Source organism: Stegostoma tigrinum, chromosome 11 (genome assembly GCF_030684315.1).
Source record: "Stegostoma tigrinum isolate sSteTig4 chromosome 11, sSteTig4.hap1, whole genome shotgun sequence".
Classification (NCBI taxonomy): Eukaryota; Metazoa; Chordata; class Chondrichthyes; order Orectolobiformes; family Stegostomatidae; genus Stegostoma; species Stegostoma tigrinum.
Genome location: NC_081364.1, coordinates 12025696 through 12042822, shown reverse-complemented (window position 1 = coordinate 12042822; position 17127 = coordinate 12025696). Strand labels below are relative to the sequence as shown.

Below are 17127 nucleotides of genomic sequence, written 5' to 3'. Positions count from 1 at the left end.
TATTTTTCATTTTATTGCTTTCAAATTCTTCAACTAGCTCAGTCATTGGCTTTTTAAAAAATTATATCATTGTTAAGAACTAGCATTTATAGTCACTAAATCTCAAGAGCAGCCACCATTGTTTTCTAGACAATGTGAAGGCAACTTGCTTTATAAGGTTTCCATAAACTGAAATTAGATGAATTACCATATAATTATTTTTGAGATGGTGGTTAACAAACCATCATCTAAGGTCTTTCTGCCAAAGTATAACAATGTCTTGCAATGCAATGTCTTGCGTTACTAAAAAGGGCCTTCGGTTTTCACTGAGGTAGGGAATGCCAAATTCCAATGTCTTTCTTGAAATGCAAGGATTGTACAGACTGTGTGTTGTGCTTGTGGATATAGATAAAAGATTTTATGAATAAATTATATATTATTTAATATTTTATATCACATTTTATAATTCTAAAAAAGTTGGTTAATGTAATGAAAGAATACTCCTCTTTTTCAAAGATTTCTATATCATCCTTTACCGACACCTCAGTTTAGATCTCTCATGAAAGAGAGACTACATATCCTCTAAACAAAGAAATAAAATCACAATACCAGTCATGGGGGAAGGTGGAACAACTTTTCTCTTGGTCTTCTTGAAAAATCCATCATCTGGGTTGTTAAAATAGTATTTCCTTGTGAGGAAGGACTGGAAATTTAGAGAGAGAGAGAGAGAGAGAGAGTCAGGTCAAAGTGTAGATTGTAAGTACACAAGAAAAGCAAAAATTGCTCATGAGAAATATACAGAAAGAATCCAATCTATATAGAAACCTGAATACACTATTTATATAAATGATTTGGATGTGAATGTAAGACGTACGGTTAGTAAGTTTGCAGATGACAATAAAATTGGAGGTGTTGTGGACAGCGAAGTTACAATGGCTTCTTGATCAGATGGGCCAATGGGTCGACGAGTGGCAGGTGGAGTTTAATTTAGATAAATGTGAGGTGCTGCATTTTGGAAAGACAAACCAGGGCAGACTTAATGGTAAGGTCCTGGGGAGCAATGCTGAGTGAAGAGACTTGGAGTCCAGGGTCACAGCTCCTTGAAAGTGGAGTCGCAGGTAGATAAGTTGGTGAAGGTGGCATTTGGTATGCTTGCCTCGATTGGTCAGTGCATTAAGAATAGGAGTTGGGTGGTCATGTAGTGGTTATACAGAACATTGATTAGGCCACTTTTGGAGTACTGCATGGAATTCTGGTCTCCCTTCTATAGAAGAGTGTTGTCAAACTAGAAGAGGTTCAGAAAAGATTTACAAGGGGGTTGCAGGGTTTGAGCTATAGGGAGAGGGCTGAATAGGCTGGGGCTGTTTTCCCTGGAGTGTCAGAGGCGGAGGGGTGACCTTATAAAATTATGAGGGGCATGGATAGGGTAAATAGGCAAGGTCTTTGCCATGCCAAAGAAGAGTCCTAAACTAGAGGTCAAAGGTTTAACGTGAGAGGGGAAAGATTTAAAAGATGCCTTAGGGGCGACATTTACCCGCAGGGGGTGGTGCATATGGAATAAGCTGCCAGAGAAAGTAGTGGCGGGTGGTACAATTATAACATTTGAAAGGGATTGGACGGGTACACAAATAGGAAAGATCTAGAGGGTTATGGGCCAAATGCTGACAAATGGGACTAGATTTATATCGGATATTTAGTTGGCATGGACAAGTTGGACCAAAGGATCAATTTCTGTGCTGTATGTGTCCATGACTCTATTAAGGTATTTTGTTTCAATCCAGATCTGGCATTTTGAAGGATTACATGAAATTATTACTTTGGTTTATCCTGGAAATGAAACCTTCCAGTAAAAAATCTCTACTGGCCCCAACTCTATCTATTCAGGGAAGGCCCTACAGTTTTTTTGGGGGAAGTTGGTGGAGGTGGGGGTTTGGTGTGGAGAAGCTACTTATAGGGTATCCATTACACATTGAGTATTAGGCCACTGGAAGATACTCAACACGTGTTGGAAAGAACATTCACTCACATGTTGGGAACAAAGGCAGGAAACAAAGGTGAGCATCTGTTCTTTGTGGCTTCCGCATTCACTGCAGCCATGTTGAAGACGTGCATGTATGGTCACTAGGTGAGGACAGGATTGATTTTGATTTGATTTGATTTTTTAAAACAGCTCTTTGCATGCTACAGCCAGATGCAAAGATTAATGCATAGTCTTTAATTAGTTTGTTAATGATGGGCCTCGAAATCACAAACTGGAAAATAAGAATAAATCCCTGCATCTAGTGGGTCATGTGTTACTACTGCTGCAAATTCATGTTTGACTGCCTAGCAAGAACAATACGATGCTGAAACAGCCTATTAAATTATTCAATATCCACGCTAAAAATGGCAACTTAGACAAGTTTACTGGATTGCAACTGCCAGGTATACAGCCATATCACAGCACTTGCCACTGTATTCCATGTAAAAACTGAGAAAAAGCAAGGCCTTTAGAAAGCAGAAAGAATTGGATTTTTTTTTCTTTATTCATTTATGGGATGCGGGTATCGCTGGCTAGGCAGCATTTATTACCCATCCCTAGTTACCCAGGCGGCAGTTAAGAGTCAACCACATTGCTGTGGGCCTGGAGTCACATGTAGGCCCAATCAGGTAAGGATGGCAGTATCCTTCCCTAAAGGACATTGTTGAACCAGATGGGCTTTTCCACAACCAATAATGGATTCACTGTCATCATTAGATTCTTAATTCCAGATATTTTATTGAATTTAAATTCCACCATCTGCCGTGGTGGGATTCGAACCCAGGTCCCCAGAACATTAACTGGGCCTCCGGATTAACAGTCCAGCGTTAATACCACTGGGCCATCGCCTCCCCAAATTTATATTTTTGAAACAAAGGAGAGATTATTACAGATGCTAATAATGTTTCAGGATAAAATTTCAAAAACTGATGCATGAACAATAAGTCAAAAATCATACGACACCAGGTTATTGTCCAGGTTTATTTGAAAACACAAGCTTCCATAGCCTTACTCCTTCTTCAGGTATTAGTGAGAGGGGTAGTTTGGATTCTAAACCAAACCAATACACAAACAGACTCTAAACAAGACATCACACCTAACATGCATTGTCTGACCTAAAATGTTACCGTCTCCTCCCGCAGGACAGTAGCTTGAAAGGAATTCAGGGATTTATATATACATATTAATCAATTAAAACCTTCTGATTAAAATTCAGCAGAATCTTAGGCTTGTTTAGTACATCCTCATCAATGGTGTAACCCTTTGATCTTTTAGTGTAAATTCTGTGTCTGATACCACTTCTCTCACTAACACCTGAAGGAACAGTAAGGCTCTGAAAGCTTATACTTTCAAATAAGCCTGCTAGACAATAACCTGGTGTCATGTGATTTCTGACCTTGTCCACCCTAGTCCAGCACTGGCTCCGCCACATCATGAAAAACAGACTGATACATTGGGCCTCTCAGATCCTCTTTTAATGAATCAAGAACTGAGGAGAAATAAGCCAGATAGCTACCTACCATAAAGACTTCAAAATAAAATTTATTTTACTATATTTAACAAGGACAGTGGCTCAAAACCAAACATTATTTAAGTGTTAAATCTAGTCATCTAAGGATCAAGAAGTTATTTCTTTGGGACTATGTAAAGAAGCTAAGAGTCACCTGTTTTGGGATATATCTGCCATTTTCTCTCAGGATTCTACTTCTGATCAGAACTTGACTGCAAGAAAAAAAAATACATAGTAAGTGCAAAGGAAACTGAGGTTGTGTCAGACAGATGAAAATATCAAAATTTGCACAAATAATTTGGTAACCCTCAGAAACATGATGAGTTATTCATTTGTGATATATATACCGATACTGAATCTTGGTTGGTCAATCAGTAATTTATTAAAAATAACTATTCCCCTTTTTGAGCTTTTAATTTGAAATAACTAAAATAAATTAGATGACAGCATAGAAAGTGCATGGTACACAATAGAATATAATGGTGCATACATAAAAAAAGATTGGTTTTAGGGTTCATAACATGGGCTCACTGAGCATTAGCATGCCATGCCAGTAGATTTCTTTCATAAACTGTCATGTGTGTAGCTTGCTAAACTTCTTGCACTCCAATTCTTTCAATTTGACACAGGGTCCATCCAGTGGTTTTTCTGTATATTACATTAGTTTTATTGGTACATATTATGTACCAAGTATTATGCAAGTACTGTGAGAAACACTACTAGGCCAAACTGAAAGAAAACTGACAAGAAGGATACATGGGCAGCAACTAGTCACCAAGAAACACGACCAATTCTCACTGGTCTCAATACACGTGGACAAAGGAGGGCACAAATTTGATTGGTACAACACATCCATAATAGCACAAGCAAACAGAAATATGCCAGGGAATTCCTGGAGGCCTGGCATTCCAATCAGAATTCCATCAAAGACTTTGAACTGGACCCAATATACAGACCATGGAAAAACAGAACCAGACAGAATGCCAACCACCCCAGAAAATCAAGACATATAAATAGCAAGCAGGGGAGAACACGAACGCTTCACCGGAGGCGGACTGATGAGGGTGACGAAATGTCTGCAGTCAAACAGTTCGGCAAAGCAAGTCTACAACCTAGTTCCATACATTTTCATGCTACTCACAAAGTGCTTAAAAACTTTCATAAGAGCTGTAAGGCCTTACAGGCCTGGTTCACAAGCAGCAAATAGAGACCACAGAATGGGAGAAGAGAGGGACAGAAAGGTAGCAAAGAAAAGGAAGGTTTTGAGAGGTTTTAGAACACAGGAGTGGTAACAAGACAAAAACGCTCGTGAAGGAAGTCGAACCATTGACTGAAGACAGAAAATAATAAAAGGAATCAAACAAAATCAATCACTTATCAAGTCTAGCTTCATTGTTTCCTTCTCCCATATCACTCACAAGCTGGATAAACTGCAGGCAAATTTTATATGATATGAAACTTCTAGCAAGGTGTAAATCAAACTGGAGATACAGATTGGCTTCAGTCATTTTGACGACATGTTCATCTCAGATCAGAGTAAGTCTTGCTTATTGAGCCAGTTCATTAAAACATCAATTAGTCATCACGTGAACACTGTGGCCAAGTTAAGAGTTTTTTTTTTGCTTTTTAAAAATCATTACAGTCCACAATATGTTTAAGACATTTAAAAACTACAGATAAGAGGGGTCAAAAATTGATAATCACCTGTTATATTAGAATAATGGTAAAAATGAGTTAAGTGCTCATAATTGCTTTACAGCTGCAGACATGTTGGATCATAAATTCTCAATTTATTTCTGCTCATAATGTAATGCATACTGGGAAAGCAATTACTAAATGCATTTGTTGATTAAAATTGAGCAGTTCCTGAAAAATTATGCCACCCAACTTGTATGTCAGCAATCATTATTTCAGTTCAAATTCTATTTTCTGTGCACACTATTCGACATGGTGCAAAAACAATAACTACTACTCATGCAATGCAGCAGCAACATTTACAGGTCTGCGAAGTATCTTACGTAAGTGGAGGGAAGTAGAAGGAAGTTTACAATTCTAGTGAGCCCCAATTTGCATTTTGGTTTTGTCACCCAAACACAGAAATGTATGAAAGCTCATTAAATGTTGCTGGCTGACTATTACTCTTCCATTGTGCGCGCTGCATGTAGAACTGGTCCATTTCACACAGGCAGTGTAGTCTGGACGAAGCTATGTGTTTAGGCAAAGTCGGACAGCAATCAACTGTGCTTCAATTACTGAGGATATATTGCAAATAGTCCAGGTGAAAACCAAACTCGCCCTCCCACTCCTTGGATGACATGTTCATCCTGGACCTCCTCCAGTGTCACAAATGACACCACCCACAAACTGGAGGAGCAACACCTCATATTCCATCTCAGGGGCCTGATGGTCTAAACATAGAATTCACCAGTTTTAAGATCTCCCCACCCCCAACCTCATCTCATATCCAAACCACCCCTCTTATCCCTATCTCCTTGACCTGACACAACCTGTTCATCTTCTCTCCCAACTCTCCACCCCACCCATCCCACTGACCAATCCCGATCTGCATTCACATATCACCAACCCACCTACCTTCCCCAGGCCCACCCCCTCCTTTTCTCAGTTTATTTCCCAGCTCCCACCCGTGAAGAAGGGTCTTGACCGGAAACGTCAACTTTCCTCTGATGCTGCCTGGCCTGCTGTGTTACCCCAGCTTCACACTATGTTATCTCTGACTCCAGCACCTGCAGTTCTTGTTACCGCTCATCATTCCTTTCTACCCCTTTCGCGAGTATTAATATTTGAATTCAATTAGGTAACTCTCAAATGTCGGAAACACGAAATGGCAAATAAAACAGGAGACAGCTCTTGATTTAAATGCAATCACTGGAATATTCAGCCAAGGCCACGAGAAATAAAAGCTTGCAGCGTAAAACCAGAAATTCAATTAACCATGTAGTTATTTTTGTCAATCCTGTCGGAGCTTCTGGGAAAGAAGATGGTCTCTATGGAGATAGGGGTGCTGGTCACTGGATGCGTGGAAAGCGATTGACCTACCTGTCAGAGACCTGCTCCTCCGTGAGCTTCTTGTCGCTCTGTAAGAGGATGGAGATGTAATGCCGGATCAAGCCCACAAAGAAAGTGATGAAGACGATGGGCAACACAACCCAGAGCCTGATGTTAGAATCCAACAGCAACTCGGGCTCCGCCATCTTCCGCCGGAAATGACGCACACGCTCTCTACGCAATACGACCAACGTGCTGACGTTCTACTCCCCCCGACCCTTGCATTCTGACTGATAGAGAAGAGAAATAAACTCTGGAGGTGTATTGTGGAGGTACAGTGGTAATGTCTCCACCTTTACACCATGCAGGCCTAGCTTCAAGTTCAACTTGCTTCAGAGGTGTGTCTTCAACTGTCTGAACGTCTGTTACACGCAGTAGGATGGAACAACAATTGGCCCATTTGTTAACACATATTTTGTGTTGTTGGATGAAAAGTTGGAAAGTACACCACCCGCATTTTGTGAGAAGAAGCAGAAAGATACTGTCTTTGTTTCTGAAATCAACACAGAATCCTGCTGAAACTCTTAAAGTCTGGCAACATTTATGAAGAGAGAAAGAGTCCTCAGAACTAAGAACAAGCAGTTTTGAAGAAGTCATATTGGACTTAAAAAACATTGACTCCGCAGATGTAGCCAGATTGACTGAGTTTCTCCTGCGTTCTCTGTTTATTTCAAAAACAGACACCGTACTTGAATTTATAATCCATGAGATTCCTCTCGTTCTATCTTTCACAGTTCAGCCTTTAATTCTAGATCTCGCACCAATGGATCATTTATCATGAGTTAACAAGATGTAGAACTGGATTAACATAGCAGGCCAGTACTGCAATTAATTTTCAAATCTTTTCTCTTATGGCGGTAAAATATTAGCATTATCACCCGACCAGCCAAGACGTCAACATTTAAAGTTTTAACATGGAGTTCCGAACCTCTGAAGTTGCTTGTTCAGCCACTTGAAATATCCGTTACGGATTGGTGGGGATACTTAACGTAAATTGCGGATGCTGCAAAACTGAAATGAAGCCCGATAGCAAAAGATCTGATTCAAAAGTTGCGAATGGAATGCCTAGATCTGAAAGATTAACTGTGCTTCGCTCTTCTGCCAAAAACTGCTGAATATATCTTGCATAGTCTGGTTTTAAATCAGCAATGAAACGCCGGCGCTTAACTCGAAGCCTCCAATATGCTATGCTTCCAGAATCTGCGATATTTTGCTTTTATTTCACCTGAAATACCACCTTGTCTGTTCGTGCTACAGATGCCTGCTGAACGTTTCCAACATCTTGAAATTTTCTTTGAAAAAACTTAATGCAGTCTAAATCCCGGTGAATGACCACTACCAAACCAAAACAGAAAGATGGGGATGCTGGAAAAGTAGGTGGGAAACGTGAAAGCCGTTTCCTGACCTGGCGAAGTTTTGCAGCATTTTAGGACTACAAATCCCGTGATGCTTTCCTGCCGGCCGCGCAAGAAGACACGTGCGTACTGAGACCCGGACGGCGCACCGATGTGACGCATGCGCAGTGATTAGTCTCCAGTGGCGGGCTGCATGAGTGAAGTGAAGGAGGTGGAGGGAGGCCTCGTTTTTACACCATGGTGGCTAAAAGAAGACTGTCTAAGTCTGCCGATGAGCACGATGAGGCCAATGCTAAAGATTTATCAAGTAACCCGATCCATAGACTTACTTTTGAACTTTTCCTTCGTTTTGTTTCTCACACAATGGGTAAAAAGGCTTGCACCTTTCGGGGGTAGGAGCAAATAACCGCAGTTGCTGGAATCTACACTGAGAACAACAAATGCTGGAGATTACACCAGGTCAGGCAGCATCCATGGAGAGAGAGCAAGCTAACGTTTCGAGTCAAGATGACTCTTCACAAGACCTGAAGTGAAGTGTGGAGGGGGCCAGCATATTATGCTGTAGTTTGGGGAGGTGGGGTTGGAGATTGGTGGGTGTAGGGGGCTGGTGCAAAAAAATGTCGAAAGTTCAGATTAAGTGATCGGAATACAACTTGACAGGGTAGATGTGAAAAGGTTGTTTTCCGTTGTGGAGGAGCCTAGGACCAGGGGCCATAATCTCAGAGTAAGGGGTTACATATTTAAGGCAAAGGCGAGGACGAATTTATTCTCTCAGAGGAAAGTGAATTTTGTTTTCTCTTTAACTGCAGAGAGCTGTCAAGGCGGGTTTGTTAAGTACGACAGGCCCTGTATTCTGAACAGGTTCTCTATGCAGTGCAGGATAAAATAAAACAGTGAGTTGAAAATACGAAGAAACGTTTGCATGTTGGAATTAAAGCTAAAGTTAATACTAATCCATCCCTGCATGGGATCAGGCTTGCAAGTACAAGAGTTTGTAAGAGTCTCTAGATGTGAGGCTGGCAGAGCGTAGCAGGTCAGACATTTCAGGTCAATAAAGGGTTAGAGGAAAAGACAGGAAACTGAAGTTGGGAATTATCCTATCAACCATGATCTCATTGAATGGTGGAGTAGATTAGATGTGCTGAATAGCAACTTCTGCTCCTGTGTCTTATGGTTTTAAATAACACTTTTTGCTACCAATGAACTCCTCAAAGTGCATTACAGCCAGTGGAGTACTTTACTGAAGTGCAGAAATGCAGGTGCCAGTTTGTGCACAGCAAGCTGCCACAGAAATGAGATAATGGTCATATAAAAAATTGTATTGGCCAGTGCACCAGGGAGAACTCTCCTCCTGTTCATTGAAATAGCGCCATGAAATCTTTTACAAACATGTAAGCAGGCAGATAGGTTTCCAGTTTAAGTGCGCATCTGCAAGACAGCACTTCTGACTGAGCAACAATCCCTCAGGACTGCAGTAGACTGTCACGCTTGATTTTTGTACTCAGGCCCCACTGTGGGATTTGACCTGAAATCGTCTGAGTTATTTGTAAGCTCCATGGGCTACACAATTCTCTGTCTGGGGGAAGATGATGGCGTAATGTTAATGTTACAGAACTAGTAACAATGCTCTGGTGACAGAGTTTCAAATCTAACAACGGTAACTGGTGGAATTTAGCTAATTCAGTTAATCCATTTGGAATTAAAAGCTTATCTCTGATGGTGACCATGAAAACTGCTGTCAATTGTCATTTTGAAAAATGCTGGCCTGTGACTCTTGAATTGTTGACTCTTAACTGCCCTGTGAATTAACTGAGCTAGCCACTTGATTCAGAAGTAATTGGAGATGGGAAACAAATGCTGGACAGGGATATCTCCCACAATATTAACTGTTGTGATCATTTGAAATTTGGCATTCTTGGGTTTGTCCTAATGGCAAAATGCTGTGGCAGTGCATCATTCTTTCCAGCAGCATTCATCTTTTTGCATGCCAGTGTTACAGAAATATCAAGGCCTGGTGTGTTTGAGTGTTGCTGTTTGCACTTGTTTCACAATGACCATAATGTTGCCTTTTAAACCATCACTACTAAAACAGATTACTGACTAATGTTTGTGCTGTGGTCAGTCTCCCATGTGAAATTTCTAACCTTGTGGTGTTGACTGGTGTCAGCAATCCATTTGTTCATGTGAGATGTCATTATAACCACTTTAATCCTGGACCCTATCTTGCCTCACCAGGCTAGCCATTTGGCTAAGCAGTGATAAAATCCTTTATAGGTTGTCTTGATCCATTTCCTTTTCTGCTGATTAGGTGGAGCAACTTACCTTGTTGGAGTCAATAAAGGGGCCAAAATTGTTTGAGAGATAGTAGAAACTGCAGATGCTGGAGAATCTGAGATAACAAGGTGAACACAGCAGGCCAAGCAGCATCAGAGGAGCAGGAAGGCTGACGTTTGAAGAAGGGTCTAGGCCCGAAATGTCAGCCTTTCTGCTCCTCTGATGCTGCTTGGCCTGATGTGTTCATCCAGCTGAATACCTTGTTATCTCAATAAAGGGGCCATTTATTTTCTCTTGTTATTTGTGAATACTTATTGCAGTTCTCCAAGATTTTATAGCTGTTATTTAAAATTAAGAAAAGACAGGTTTCTGACATTTGTCCGTGTCAGAGATTGCAATTCCTAAACTTTTCAAATTTTGGTGGAACTAGTGCTGTTATATTTGAGTGCTTGATGCTAACACTGGACAGCAAAAACAGAAAAGCACCCTTTGCAATGGCATCACCTAACAAAAAAATAAATTGTTGTAAATGCAGAAATATTGCCCAACCCTCATTAGTTTTTATGAAACAGAAAACTGATGGATGTTTGAACTGGGCACGAACAAAGTTTTGGATACCAGTGTCTCTGCATTCGGATTATAAATTGATGCTGAAGTGTGTGTTTTACTAAGAAATTGTAAAGGTACAGTCATTGTTTAATAAAGGGATTGTTTTTGTACTGTTTTTACCCAGGGGCAAAGAAGAGCAAAATTGGTGGGAGAAAACGAACTACATCTGTTCAGGAAGGAGAGGTGGATGATGACACCATATTTGTTCAGTTGCTAAAATCAGCTGGAATGATTCTGAAACATGGAAACCAACCAAATAAACTAAGTATGTTGTTGAAAAGGGACTACAAGGAAGCTTATTTTATGTTTGATTTTTGTTGCTGTTAGTTCTCCCTAAGGAGGATTGATTAATGGAGTTCCAACAAGCAATAGTGACATCTGAACTTCAGGTGATTGAGGTACAGCAGCATATTTAATAGCTATGTGGGGTTGTTGGGAGGGATTGGTGACAGGTGGTAGGAAATTGCAAACAAGTTCAGAACTGCCAAAAGTAAAATGTTGACTGTACTCCATCTACATGAAAATTTACACAACTCAAAGCGTAGTGTCTTATATTGATGTGATTCTTCAGCACTTAAAACAGTCCCCCAAGTATGCCAAGGATTACACAAATATCCAAATTAAAATTGTCAGTTGGATTCGCAGTGTAGCTCGCTCATGTTTGTGAGACATTACACATATTCGTCTGCAAGTCTGGTCCTCAGCAGTCAAAAGGAATTTGTCCAAGAATTGCACCCTCACAATTGGAACTGGATCTTGGGTACACTGTCCCTTGCTGCATTCCTCTATGACTGAATGTATGACTGAGTTGAAATGTCTTCTTTTGAATTTAAACAAAGCGTTGGGGCTATTGTTCTCCCGTGCATTAATGCTGTCAACCCCTCAATGAATTAGAGTCAACTTACCAACTAATCAGCGTGCCTTACCTCATGTAGTATAAATTATTTGAAAGTTGGTATTCTTGTGCCTGTTCTGATGAGGGGAAGACAAAGAGCTCTGATAGTAAGTTCATTTTCAGCAATATTCTAGTTTTGTGTTACCAAGCAACTCTTTAAAAATTCCTTTGCAGGTTTTAGCTAGCTTGTGGGTACTCACCATGAAAGAATTGGTTGAAATGTATTAAGTGATGTTATATTTCTTGATGTTATTACAAAGATACTATTTTCATTTGCTTATTTTAAGTTTTCATTATAAACTGTGGAAATTTCCCACTGAATTTATGCAAAATAATTTACTGATGGAGATTGTCATTGTCTTTGTCTTTTCTATTCCCTGAGACTTTTATGAATATCCTTGCTCAGCACTTGACCAGTTTTATGTTAGCCAACCCCAATTCTGACCATACTAATGTTTCTTGTGCTTGCTGCCATTGGGTCCAAGGTCTGATGATGTTTTTAATCCAGAAGTGGCAATACTAAGCACAATTCTAATTAAATAAATCCAATCCAGTAAAATAATTTTGGCACTTAGTCAGGCTAGGCAGGATCCAAAGCTAAATAAAAATCCTTTTGTTTATATTAAATCATTAAAGGGATATTTCATTTAATTTTTAGAGAATTCAGATCAATTCTTTAGTTTGACAATTCAGGTTGACTGCCTGTCTGATGAGTTGTAGCTGTGGAGCAGAGTGTCACCAAGTGTAAAAGGGTGTAAAATAAATTGCAAGTAATTGTTGGACCTAAAATAATGTACAAGAATTTGTGCTCTGTCAAATTCTGTGAGCACTCAAAAATAGTCCTTAATTTATTTTATTCTGATCTTTTAATTGTTGTAGGTTTGGACCAAGCAGTTTTTCAAAAGAAGCTTTGTCAAGCTTTACGGAAGCATCCACGTTATCCTAATGTAAATCTATCTTACTTCAAAGTATTATCTTGTTGTAATTGCTTGCATATGTGCTATAATCTGTTGCAAATGTTAATTGGTCAGTGATATTTTTTAGGCATTATGTTCACACCAATTCATAAATTAATTCTAATGCATGCTTAGATTTTATGCCCGGTTCGTTACCTGTAGTCTCATTGGGCAAGTCCTTTACCTGATGAACACTAAATCAAGTTGGCCAGAAGATCTGTGATTCAGCCCCTGATCAGTGGTGAGTTGTTTGACATCAGCTGAAAAGTGTTTCACTTAGGTGTGACTTCAAAGGAGTTTGTGTTTTCTTGGTGCTTGCGTCAAAAATGTCACGGAATCACTACAATATATTCTTTTCAGGAGGGTGAATATACAGAGATTGAGGTCCACGTTGATACTAACGACATGCACATGAAGGGAAATTGTGGTCTTGTAACTGATATTTAGGGAGCGACATGGAAAATAGCATGCAGGAAAGTATGTAAAATATGAAGCTCCAAATTACTCCCAAGGCCACAAGCAAGTAAGTGCAGAAATAGGAATATAAGTCACATAAATGTATTGATGGAAAGATAGTGCAAGAGTGAGTGCTTTACATTGCTGGGACATTTGGACTGGCTTTGGGCAAGATGATACCTGTGACCCAGCATCCGAACAGAACTGGGACCGATGCCCTGCAGAGTATCTTGCTGGTGCTATGTGGGAGGCTTTAAACGAACTAAACATTGGTGTAGGAACCAGGAGAAAGTACTGAAAAGTATTTCCAGGGCGCACAAATTGTAGGGAGAAGCAGAACATACTAAAGCAGAAAATAGTATATAAGTGGAATAAGGAAGAGACTAATTCAGTCAAAATCAGGCTACACAGCATATATGTGAATGCATGGAATGAATTAATAAAATTGGAGTTATAGGTACACTTTGTGGGATTTAGATGTTGTAGGACACCTGGCTGAAGGAAAGGCAAGTCTGCTTGTTAAATACTCCTGGCTACAAGATGCTCAGAAAAGAAAAGAAAGGGAAAAAAGGAGATGCGTGGCATTTTTGGTTAAGGAGTGCATTTCAGAACTGGAAGAAGAGAATGTTCAAGGACAGAAACAATCTGAAACAATTTATCTGCTCTAAAGAATAAGAAGGATGCAATTATAGTGTTCAGTTTATGGGTGACTGCCTAGTAAGAAAGATATAGGGGAACAAATTTGCAAGGAAATTAAAGAGAACTGTAAATATCATATAGTAGTTGTAATAAGGGACTTTACGATTCGCCAGTATATCTGCAGGTAATTATGGGCAGCGAGGCACTGGCATTTCTGGATTGCTCCCGAACACAATGTTACCTGTAAGCTCAGAGGCCTTGCACTTGCTGATCAGCATTCAACTATCTCATGTAGAAGTTCCTGCTACGCTTGGACCTCAGAAGGCCATGCATTAGACATCACATAGTTCAGGAGAATTTCCTACATTAGTATGTAATCTGATAAGAAAGGAGGCACTGATAGGCCTATTTCTCGGGAATGTGTCAGGAAAATTAGATCAAGTGACAGTGGGGGATAATTTAGGGGACAATGATCATTGTATCATAGGGATTAGAATGACAGTGGAAAATGACGTGTCAATCCAGGGGAAGAATAATCAATGGTGAGCCATCTTGAACTGGCCAAGAACAGAGCTGGGCCAGATAGACTGGAATGTAAAGCTGGCAGGAAAAGCAGCTGAATAATGGGCTGCCTTCCAAGGGAATATGATTCGGGCGCAGTCAAGGCATCAACAGGGAAAGATAGGACAGACAACCCTACCTTTGGATAAAAAAGGAGACAGAAATTAAGTTAAAGAAGAAAAAGTGTGCTTCTGACAGAATTCAGGTAGTAATTGCAATTGGGGATCAAGCTAAATATAAAGTTTCAGAAGCTAACTGAAAAGCAAATGTGAGCAGCAAAGAGGGCTTATGATAAATGATTGATAGCCTGCATAAAGTAAAATTCCAAAATCTTGTATAAAAAGGTGGTAAAATGAGGAGCAGTGCCAATTAGGTATTACGAAGTGTATTTACACATAGAGGCAGGAGACGTGGCTGAGGTGCCAAATGAATTGTCTTTACCTATGAGGCTTTTGGTCATGCTGACAGAAGGAATCTCGGTCATTAAAAGCATTTAAAGTTGATAAGGAGGACCTATTGGATAAACTGATGTTATTAAAATTGATAAGGCACTGGGATTGGATGTGATACATCCAAGATATTAAAGGAAGTGTGACTGGAAATTGTGGAGACAGTGGCAATAATTTTTCATTCTTCCCTGGAATCAGGGATGGTGCCAGTGTGATGCAAACATTACATCCTTTCTAAAAAAAAAGGCTTTAATGTTAGTTCCAGCAAGTAAAGATCAATTAGTTTCACTATAATGGTGGGGAAATTTCTAGAAACAATTATTTGGTAGAAAGTTCATAGTTACATCGAAAAATGTGGGTTGATTCAGAAGAGTCAGCCAGATTTGTTGAGGGAAAATCTCAGTCTAACTAACTTGCTGGAGTTTTTTGAAAAGCTAATAGTGAGGGTTTCTGAGGGCAAGGTTGTTGACTTTGTGTACATAGTAGTCCAAAAGACATTTGATACAGTGCCACACAACAGACTTGTAAGGAACTGCATAGGCCATAGAGTAAAAGTTGAAACAGCAGTTTGGATACAAAACCAAAGTTGCTGGAAAAGCCCAGCAGGTCCGGCAGCATCTGTGAAGGAAAGAAACAGAGTTAACATTTGGGTCAGGAAGGGTCACTGGACCTGAAACGTTAACTGTATTTTTCCTTCACAGATACTGCCAGACATGCTGGGCCTTTCCAGCAACTTTGGCTTTGTTCCTGATTTATAGCATCCGCAGTTCTTCTGGTTTTTAGTTTGGATACAACATTTGCTGAGGGATAAAGAACACACATAATATATAAAGATATAGATTGTTTAAATATTGGTATGCAGAGACAGTTTCATAATTTATAGGTAATGAAAAACGTGGGATCATTGTTAACAGTGAGAAGGAAATTGACAAATTTATGGAGCGTGTTAATCGATGGCAGGCAAAATTCAGTGCAGAAGAATGTGAGGTGACAGATTTTGACACAATGAACATAGACAGATAGTATGAAATAAACTGTGCTAGTATAAAGATTTTGCAGGATTGTAGAGCCTCTACATGTCTATAAACATAAATCTTTATAGGTAGCAGAACACATGAGAGATCTGTTTGAAAAAGATCCCAATATCCTGTGTCTCATTATTAGGGACATAGAGTACAAGAGTGAGAAAAGTTGTGGTGAATTTAAAAAAAAACTGGTTATACCTCAGGTATAGTAGGAACTGCAGATGCTGGAGAATCTGAGATAACAAGGTGTAGAGCTGGATGAGCACAACAGGCCAAACAGCATCAGAGGAGCAGGAAGGCTGACATTTTGGGCTTAGACCCTTCTTCAGAAAATTTCTGGGCCCAAAACGTCAGCCTCCCTGCTTCTTTGATGCCGCTTGGCCTGCTGTGTTCATCCAGCTCTCTACACCTTGTTACCTTTGGTTATACCTCAGTTGGACTATAATGTACAGTTCTGCATGCCACGTTATAGGAAATGTGAATGCATTGGTTTACTTGAATGGTTCAAGAGATGAGACTCTTTGGTTACGAAGAAAGATTAACATGTATTTTCACGTACTAGGTAATTAGGATCTGGAGTATCTGTCTGGAATTGTGAGGAAGACAGGTTCAGTTGAGGCATTCATGAGGCATTTGATGAATGTTTCTGTTCAAATAATGTGCAGGCTTGAAAAAGGCAGGAGATTGGCACCAAGTTAAAATACTTAAGGGGTTGGTGAAGGCATGATGGACTGAGTGGCCCTTTTCTGCTCCTGAAGTGTAACACCCTGCATGAAAGAGAATAAATATTGGCTGAGTTCCCTCCTGTGTATGGCAACTCACTGACTTCCTGGCAGTGTCAATCTGGCTTGAGGTCACATTTGCGCTCAGCTGTGAAATATACAGCAGGCTGCAAATGTTCACTGCCTGATCTTCAAAGAATTATGTTTTAAATCCCTTGAAGACAAGGTGACAGGGATGGGGGCTTGTCTTAAAAATGTTTGTTGCTTTTATGCACACTCTGGTTATTTTGAAGCCATCAGCCAAAATCTGAAAACAGTTAGCTGCTTCTCGCTTGGCACGTTTGGATAGCTGGACATCACGATAGTTTCTTGGATTGCAGAAACAAGAACTGATGCAAATTGTGTTGTTTGCAGGTTGTGCAGGAGTTTGTAAGTGGCTTAGAGTCACACATCGAAGGCAGGGACAAGTTCAGAAACTGCCTCTTACCCTGTGGGCAATCTCAAGAGGGCGAATCAAGGTACTGTACAATTGTATTAATAAACTAATAGCTGCAGCACTTGTAAAAACTAAGTTTACAATGCTCTACTACATACTTTTAAAATATTAAATG

The 17127-nt window shown here is 40.0% G+C and overlaps 2 protein-coding genes across 4 annotated transcripts in view; one reads left to right on the top strand and one right to left on the bottom strand.

The window, feature by feature from the left end:
* emc3 (ER membrane protein complex subunit 3) overlaps positions 1 to 6751 on the bottom strand; it is a 30163-nt gene extending 23412 nt beyond the window's left edge. The window contains exons 1-3 of the mRNA XM_048548092.2: positions 6567 to 6751; positions 3664 to 3721; positions 589 to 682 (exon numbers count right to left, since the gene is read on the bottom strand). Coding sequence (XP_048404049.1) covers positions 589 to 682; positions 3664 to 3721; positions 6567 to 6721 — 307 coding nt within the window. The 5' untranslated portion in view covers positions 6722 to 6751. The remainder of the gene's footprint in view (positions 1 to 588; positions 683 to 3663; positions 3722 to 6566) is intronic.
* Positions 6752 to 6799: 48 nt separating this feature from the next.
* Positions 6800 to 17127, top strand: part of fancd2 (FA complementation group D2) — a 94218-nt gene continuing 83890 nt past the window's right edge. Inside the window, exons 1-4 of one of the 3 annotated variants that reach the window (XM_048548089.1) lie at positions 6800 to 8237; positions 10938 to 11078; positions 12588 to 12655; positions 16931 to 17034. In XM_048548089.1, the coding sequence (XP_048404046.1) occupies positions 8168 to 8237; positions 10938 to 11078; positions 12588 to 12655; positions 16931 to 17034 (383 nt within the window). In that variant the 5' untranslated portion in view covers positions 6800 to 8167. Of the gene's footprint in view, positions 8238 to 8270; positions 8390 to 10937; positions 11079 to 12587; positions 12656 to 16930; positions 17035 to 17127 lie in introns of those variants that run through there. The other 2 variants (XM_059649749.1, XM_048548091.1) reach the window with 2 other exon arrangements.